This window comes from Netta rufina (assembly GCF_964035555.1).
Source record: "Netta rufina genome assembly, chromosome: 4".
Classification (NCBI taxonomy): Eukaryota; Metazoa; Chordata; class Aves; order Anseriformes; family Anatidae; genus Netta; species Netta rufina.
The window spans coordinates 52,992,257-53,001,396 of NC_140127.1; the positions used below are offsets into that span (position 1 = coordinate 52,992,257).

The 9,140-nt window shown below is 40.2% G+C and overlaps 1 protein-coding gene across 1 annotated transcript; it reads right to left on the reverse strand.

Moving 5' to 3' along the window:
- Window positions 1-399: 399 nt before the first annotated feature.
- On the reverse strand, window positions 400-4,620 carry CHRNA9 (cholinergic receptor nicotinic alpha 9 subunit; the record flags this gene model as incomplete). Its single annotated transcript, XM_084286600.1, has 5 exons — window positions 400-956; window positions 1,243-1,775; window positions 2,345-2,499; window positions 3,312-3,457; window positions 4,551-4,620. 5 exons carry the CDS (start codon window positions 4,618-4,620, stop codon window positions 400-402), a joined length of 1,461 nt encoding a protein of 486 aa, XP_084142726.1.
- Between the last annotated feature and the right edge of the window lie 4,520 nt (window positions 4,621-9,140).

A 9,140-nucleotide genomic window follows, 5' to 3' on the forward strand; every position in this document is an offset into this window, starting at 1 on the left:
TCACAAATACCCCACTTTTGTTCTGGCAGAGAGAAAAGGCCAGCCAAGTTACAAGGTGCAGTCCTCTGAATAGAGTGCTCCCTGCTAGGCTGTCTGCTCCATCACTGCATTGCTCCCCCGATCAGCCTGCAGTCGTGACCACCGTTCATTAAGACGGAGCACAGACTGCTCATCCAGCAGCCTCATCGGGGCTGCACTCCCATATTAAAACGCAATGAAAGCCACTAATAAAGCCATCCACTGAGCAATGTCTCAACATGCCGTTGCAGCCTACTGAGCTGGTTTATTGTTACAGAACAGAAGACACAAAGATCTCAGAAGCACACCTACCCCACAGCTCCACTGAAATGAGCTAACCCAGTACATTCATACCTACAAAATTAATGTGTTCATCTGCAGTTAAGCTGCTTTCCCAATGATCAGCACACTCATGAAAAACACCATGATAAAAAAAATCCACATGAAAAACCTGTCCATCACTTTTGCTACTTTTTTCCACTCAATTCCTTTGGCCCGGTTTGCTTTATGGTCTCGAACACAGTTAGCAATGTACTCGATATTCTTTATCAGCATTTTGTAACAGGAACAGCAGTTAACGTTCTCCCTACTATCTTCACCATGAACTCCACAGCTTTTGTTCAAATTTCCATTCAGCTTCTCCTTGACATCACTGTCGTCATTTCTATTGGAAAGTTGACTCCTTACCTCTTTGTCTCCCCCTGGACACACATCATCCCCCTCTAACTTATGTTCTTGCTCCTTCTCTCTTTGCGGACTTGTACAGTTTTCACCCACATCATACACAAAAAAGATTTTTGACATGTAGTCCAAGATAACCACCCTGGCCCATTGTGGAACAGGCTTTGCTTCTGAGCCACAGTGATGGACATTCATGATAATGATCGTCAGTGCAGTGGAAGCTGTGATCATGGTCATAGTTGCTATGTAATACTTGCCTGGAACACAAAATAAAATGATATTAAAGATGCTACCCTAAAAAAATCAGTGCAGAAACAATGTGACAACATAATGCTAAGCATAAGTGCAAGTGAAACCAAATTTTAATCACCCTGATACTCTGTATTTAGATAACAATTACCGTATAAGAATATTGATTAAAGCATTAAAGTAAAACCTCACACTCATTACTGGTGTGCCTTTATCAGATGAGTGACTATTGAATAAGCGTTGTAAAAAACGTTTAAAGCATATAAAGCTACATTTAAAGCACATAAAGCTCACCTATTAAAGGTACGTTTTCAGAGGGAGGCATGATCTCTGCAACCATAAGCTGAAACACGGTCAGAGCAAGAAGAACCGTAACGCCTAGAGACACTTTTTCTCCAGAGTCTGCAGGGAGATAGAATCCCAGTGGGGCGAGGAAAGAGATCAAAATGCAAGGAAGCAAAAGGTTAAATATGTAGAAAGAAGACTTCCTTTTCAAAATCAGTGTGAATGTTACATCTGGATAAGGCTCAGAGCAGCAGCCGTAAGTGATTACATTCTTAACCGCTGGCATGCCATGAATCTCCCATTCCACATCTTCTACGAAGTCAGAAAGGTCACCACTATCAAGAGAATTGATGATGTCTACCTGATTACCATTATAAGTCCAGGAACCAAACGTAAGGTTGCACTGCTGGCTGTCAAAAGGAAAATAAGATACATCCACTACACATGAGCTCTTTGTGATAGCAGGCGCATCCCAAGTGATTTTTCCATCATATCTCAACACAACATTAGTATTCACTGGTTCTGAAAAGTCATCATCTGCCCTAAAAGACAGAAAAGTGATAGTCAGGATTGACATGCAGCAACTTAATGTGTAGGCTGGGGAGAGTCAGGAGGAGACCCTCGCTTTACACCATTAAAGACATGCTTCTGAAACCATATTATTTACACTAATTTTTATTAGGAACTGACTATTAACTATATTATTTACAAGTACCAGTATCCACTGACACAGTAGGATATTCAAAAATCATTATAATCTGCTATTCATTACTGGCCTGGGAGAGCAGACAAGTTATAGATCCTTTGTATACCCACTTCTTGTGGACACAATCTTCTAGAGCTCTCCAGCAGCTTCTACAGAAAGCACTTCAGATCACCAGGGAGAGAAAGTGTTCAACTCCCAATGCAACCAAGGAAGCTGGATCAATATTCAAACGATCCTATGGATTTTTTCTAAATATTCAGATGTTCAGAAACAAATATTAAGACAAAAAATACATCCCTTCCTAAGGCAAAGTGTATTGATGAAAGTTCAGGCTCCATGGGTCATTTTCCTTCTACCCCCTCCTTCATACACACATTCAAGCCAATTCTCTCCAGCCTCACTCACTTGTTATATAGGACAATATCTGGCCTCCAGACCAAATTGCTTGGAATCCTGATAGAATCCAACCCATCATATTTATCCTTGTCCCATTTGAGGTACGCATCATACCAGCTTTGTCGAATCCATAAGTAAGCTGTCAAAATTTGGTTCCTTTCATCCTGCATAAAAAATAAAAATATTTTTAACTGACTGTTAAAAATAAATAAATAAATAAATACATACATACATACATCTTAGATGCTGGCAGTCTGGCAGTATTTGTTGTGTAACTTTAAAGCAATGCTTGGAACAGGCCAGAATACTAACAGGCCACAGCAGCACTTCTCAGACAGGTACATATACCATACAGTGTAGAGGGGCCTTATGTATTCAATCTTTCTCTTGTCCAAGCCTTTCTCCTCCAAAGGATGGTTCTTCTCCCTGCACCCTCCCAAGCTTTAATCACAGCTGTCTAAGGCTCTTAATATCTCGTGAGTTTTCTTTTGCCAGCTTCAGAATACCAAACAAAATTTAGTCCAAAACTCTCTGAAAGCTTGTTGATTCACAAATCAGAAGTGTTTTTCCATTCTCCTTACAGACACATTTTTTTTGCCTTAAAAATGTATCTGGCTGAACCAAATTTATAAGAAGTTAAAGGCTGAAATAGGGAGATTATGAGAAATTGCTTCCTAGAAAAAGCATTTGCTCTTTTTATTTAATAGCAAAAGTTGCCTGGATGCTACAATACAAACATCTAACTAAAACTACAAAGTCTTTGCAATTCAGCAGCTATGTCTGTAGACATGCAATGGAAGTCCTAGCATTGCAATCAGATAAGATTCTGTTGAGAACCAGAGAACAAGACCCTTGTGAAGACGCATTACTGAAGTCGTCACAACAAAATTTAAGTTGCTTTCCTACTCCAAGCAAGTTTACAGTTGGCATGTTTCTGCATATATTCAGAAAAAAACAGAACTGCATTTTTACTCACCATGTCTTTAATTTGGGACAATGTTATCTGAAGGGTAACATTCAGCACTTTATCTGTGTCTTCCACTGGTCGTAGAGCATTTGAGTAGTCTTCAAACAGTTCATTGAACAGCATGTGAGCATATTTTCCTTTGGCTGATTCTACAGCTAGATAACACGTTTTTGTTCAGTACATCAGATTAAGCACTGAGCAATATCAGAAGATAGCCTTTTTCTATAGCTTCAAACAGCATTTGCTATATTTATCATTCACATATTGTAGACTATCATTTAGTGCAAAAACAGAGTAAACCTGATGAAGTTATTCAAATAAAGACAGCATTCACCTGTAGTAAATGAATAGCTAGCTTTAGCTTTTCACACCCGATGAAAAAAAAAAAAAATCTCTATCCAGAGATTCCTGCCATTTTTGAGTGTCATTACCTCTATTTTACTGATTTCTTTCATAGGCATAGAGATTATTGGCTTAGAGTCACACATCTGCTAAGCTAAAATTAGAAGCCAAGCCTGAAGTCGAACCTGCTCCCAGGCTAATAGCTTGTGATGTCTCCTTAAATGCAACACTGCTACTTTCATTCTACTTTCAGAATTTACCCTCCCTCTGCCCTTAAAAAAAATAAATACAGCACTTGGAAGAAGTCTAAGCTGCTTTTCTTCACAATTTGACAACTACATGAGGTATGAACACATCCTTGGACTAACATCTTTCCCAAACCATGTATTCCTTGCTATCCAGACTTCCTATGGGTATTCCACTAAAATTTCAGATTTACCACACTTCTGCTGTTCCACACTGCTTTGTGCATCGCTGTTTCTCTAGGCAGTGTCTGCATTACCTTTAGACAAATTCACACATTTCTGCAGGCAAAGGACAAGGACAGTAACATTCACAAGACTTGTGCGAATGCCAGCTGGCACAACACAGGAAACAAGTGCTATGGAGGACATTGCTCTTTGGTGACTCACAGTGACTTCCTGGACTTACCAGAGTTCAAAGTTAACCTTCCTGATGAAAAAGAAATCCTAACAAACCAAAGCTTCACAAGGAGCATTTGGATCTATCTGGTTGTACACGATCATTCATTTTGTCTATGCATCAGTAAGACCAAAAAAAAAAAAAAAAAAACCAGATGAAGGGGATTTTTGGAGCTCAACCATGTAGGATGCATCAGGACACCAGCTCCTACCTGAATAAAATAAATGCCAATACAACATTTAGCTACCAAAAAGTGTTTCTCACCTTGAAGCATCACGGCTGTGAACAGCAACCTGATAGAGACATGAGAGGAGGATGGAATTTTTCTCTTCATTTCTAGACCTTCTCACCATGCAAAAGTGTAACAAAACACAAGTTGCACAGCAACACAAAGTTGCTGTGGCACTGATGAGCAGCTAGAAGCAACTCGGTCCTCCCTCAGCAGCTGTGTGTCCTGGAGCAATGGTCTCAGCTCCTGCAGCTGCCTGGGGCTCTGATGATCCCTCCCTCCCTCCGTAACCTGAGAGCTGCCTCCTTGAAGCTAACACTGTGCAAGACAACAAACAGATGGGATATCAGCTGGAAAACTGTATTCCATTGCATTTCTCACTACAAATGTGAGATTTGGTTTCTTCACAGATTGGACATTTCTCATTTCTTCATTGGGCCAAGTCTTACTGCCTTTATGTTCAGCAATAGCTTCTCAACACCGGCCCAGTGAACCTATGAACCCTCACCAGAAAAAAAAAAAAAAAGAAAGAAAAAAAAAAAAGCAGTAAGATTTGCCTCAGTTGGTGTGGTTACACTGAGTACCACACATCCAACGTGTCACATAGCAAAAACCACAGCCTACCTGCTCGCATACGGACAGAAGTGTTTCCACCTACCAAAGTGACACCACGTGTAAGATACGCAGCTACAGCAACTGCCAGGCCTGGCAGCACAGGCAAGGTTTGCAGAAGCACAACACAGCTGTGCAAGCTACAGCTTCCACTGGCACGGACAACTCCATGATCAGTCCATGGCACAGAAATCAGGAGCAGGACTGGATTCTGTAGATAAAATGCTACTTCCCAATGTAGTACAATTTCCCAGGTGAGCTTAACCAGGGTTTACAAATGATTACAGAATTACTGGAACAGCTTTTGCATTTAGCAAAAAGACTCACAGGAGAGAAGTGTGACTGTAAAGCAATACCATGGCTGGACTCCCTTTAGCCCAATAGCCAGCTCTTTGTTAGCTCTGCCTGTATTCCTCACATTGCTGAGTTAGTTCCCTCGCATCGCAGGCATTTTCTTACAGGTTTCTCACAAACAAGAGGAGATGACTTCCTCCTTCCCATAGACCACTGCCCCTCATCATATACTGCAGTGCCATCCTATTAGGACAGGTAGAAAAATAATCATTAAAATGGACAGGTGAAAAGGCAGAATGAACTATCAGTAAAAAATGGTTCCAGAACAGTTCAGATACACACAAAAAATACTGTTTTACTCTTGTGCATTCCCTTGGCTAAAAGGAAACTGATCCCTTCACAGACACAATTTCTATGTAAGAGCACTGTGGAGATTTTACCTTTTTAAACCTGCTCCACCAGAGGCCCAACCAGTGTCACTCTCTGGCTTGGCTCAGGCCACTGGCAGGTCCCTTTTGGAGCCAGCTGGAGCTGGCTCTGATCTGACGTGGGGCAGAGCTGCTGGGTTCTGCTCACAGAGGCCACCCCTGCAGCCCCCCTCCTACCAAAGCCTTGTGACATAAATGCAGTACAAGTACCAGTCGCTGGATAACATCTGCGCTTCAGTGGGGTCTGTAAATCAGTGACATTTATGGCCAAGTTCAATGGGTAAGCACTAAGTAATTTCAATCAAAGCACCTGTAATGAAATCCATCTCCCTCACTTCAGTTGCTTGTCAAAAGGGGGGAAAAAATGGAAAACAGTTTAGAAGTCAAGAAGGTCAGAGCAGCCCTTAAAAAGGTGTACACTGTCAGGTGACAAAAGTTAGGGACAAAGAGTTTGGGGGGGATACTGTCACATCAGTGCTTTCTCAGGTGATACCTTGAGCCGAGTTTATCATTTTTGTCAGCAAGCAGCTACTGCTTCTTACTAATTACAAGGGAATGACCAGGGCATTGCTTTAAGTGTGCTGCTATAAGTGCACAGGAACCGATATGAAGTTTGCTTTGCCACAGGCTGTGGGCAATCCTGTGAGCAGTTACACCTGCAGTACAGCTGTGCTGGGTAGCACAGCCTGATACACAGAAACTCACATAAGATCACATATTAAAGAACCCTGAACCTTTGTTTTAAGGTGTCCTTTCCAAATAAAATTGCAGGTTTTCAAAATAAGAAAATGAGGCATGCTTGCATGTGTTGATTACTCAGTTTATTCCTATGCACAGGTTTCATTTTATTCATTATAAACTTGTGAAGGAATAGATCATAACCAGTACTTTCCAGTCAAATATATCCAGGAGTTGCCACATACAGGGCATGCAGGCAGTGAGCCTGCATACAAAAGACACTTACAATGCTACATTAATTGCAGTGCTTATAAAAAAAAATATCCAAAAGCCTTCTCAATACTAGAGTTTAAAAAAAAAAAAAAAATATCAGTACACCAGACCATTCAGCTTTTTTATAAGAAATTTAATCTGTAATTTTAAACCAAATGTCCCTTAAGTAGACATTTTGTGTAAAGAGTATTAACATTATTTGTTATTTAATGATCTGAGAGATTCATCTACAAACCCACGCTTCCTTGCAATATAGTTTTAAATTGTGGCTTAATCTATGGTAATACAACTCCCAGATGAAACATCCCATTTAACATTTGAATGGAGCATAAATTTATACTCAAGCAGTTCTCTGTTTTTACAGTAATAAGTTCTGCTACAGAGTCGGGAATTGACACAAGTACAAAGCAGCTTACAATGATAATTTCAGAGTCATGGTTGTTTGCAAGTCAGAATCAAATCGTTAACCTCACCCCAAACTAGACTTGCTTCCAGTGAAATCCGAAGTTACCTCAGAGTGCGTCCACCAGCAGATGGCCCTGTTAAGCCAGCCTACTGGTTTACCCAGACACTCCAAACAATCTTTGTTTATTGCATAAAATCACATCACATTTTAATCTACTTTGATTAATTTCTCTGATTATTTGCCTTAAATTTAATACAAGATTAACAAAGAAAATATGTTCTTTTAAAGAAGATAAGCAGAAGGAACAGAACTACTTAATGGCTGAATCTGGCTCTTGGATCTGCCTAACACACCACGCTAGTCACGGGAGGATCTCAGTGCGAGCAAACATAAATCACTGTCAACAACTGCACAATGTGAAACCATATTTAGAGCAGAGGCTGCTTCTGCTGAGACAGAGATCAGTTAAGGCACAACATCCAACCCTGGTTGCGTATGATTTTATTCAAACATTTGACTTTGTGGGTACACGTATGGGCCATAAACAGAGCAGAACATTGTTTTCATGTTTACATTCAGGGTACCATTCGTTCAGCAGTACACTGAACCTGTATAACACTCACATGCCATGCAACTTCTGATGGTTGTATGGACAAGCACAGGCTGCAATCAAAACATCAAAAAAATTAATTCAGTGTGCTGCCTTGTAAGGTAAGTTTGACTTTGCATACCTTAAGGACAGACCAAAGTCAGGGGGAGATATTTTCATACTAATAACTTCCAGTTTTAAATATCTATCTTGGACAAACCACAAACAAAGCAGGAAAGAAGTTTAAAACCATTTTAAAAGTTTGTTCTTTCAATTAAAGATACCTTTACTCTCCTGCCTAAATAATTATTTGTTCCTGAAGCTGAGGTTTTGACATGTACACTTTCAGACTTTTTTTTTTAAATGTATTTTCATCATTTTTTGCATGGAAAACATTAAGAGTTTAAGCCTCCAACTGGAAAAGCTACAGATACTGTATTATCGCAGGCCTCAAGGCTGTCTGTACCATTTATAATCCATCCCTTCATCAGAGAACAATAAAGAAGAACAGATTGGTTTCTAAGCACAGTTTGTAAGAAGTGTCTCACAGTCTGCTTCTACTTGCCTTCCTGCCAATTTTTCTCCCCAGAAGCTGTTGTGTTCACATTCTTCACAGCATTTGCTACAGAATATTATCTTATGATGGGGTCAAGCAGCACACTAACTCCTCAGAGTCAAGACTCCTCTCCTTAGACGAAACAAAGTCCTAACAGCACAGGTAACAACAGCTCTTCTTGCCAGCAGAACAGCCTTACTGTGCCTGCTCTGGAGAAGCAGAACACAGCACTTCATTTACATGCAGCGTGTTTCTCTCCACCTCATTTTCTCAACCCACCTACTGCTTCCTCCTTCCTTCTCTCTCAAAATCCCCTACCACCTGAAACTAGCATACTCATTCATATTTTCTTCTTCTGTCATACACACAAGATAGGAAATACACTAGGAAGTGTTCAGCATGTTAGGTCATGAGATGATGTGGAATATTAGCCACATTTTCCAGAAACAGAAAAGCCTAATTTAAATGTCAGTCTTTTTTTTTTTTTTTTTTTCTCCTGAAAGTAAATTTAATTTTTGGTCCGCTTACACATACAGCTCTACCAACCACCTTGCAGCACATGAAGTAGAGGATCCTTTTGTCCTGAGAAACCTTGCATTGTTTAGTAAGATCTAAATTGCAGTGCATTCATCCTTTTTCACCAGGACAGGGTATTTTATCTGTCCTTGCAAAGCATTCAGTATCTGTCAGGGTTAAGAACAAAGCTATTTTATAGCTTTAGCTGTCAGAAAGCTATTTTATATACGGCTCTCTCTCATTGGGGTCACTTCCAGCTTTAGATCATGCCTT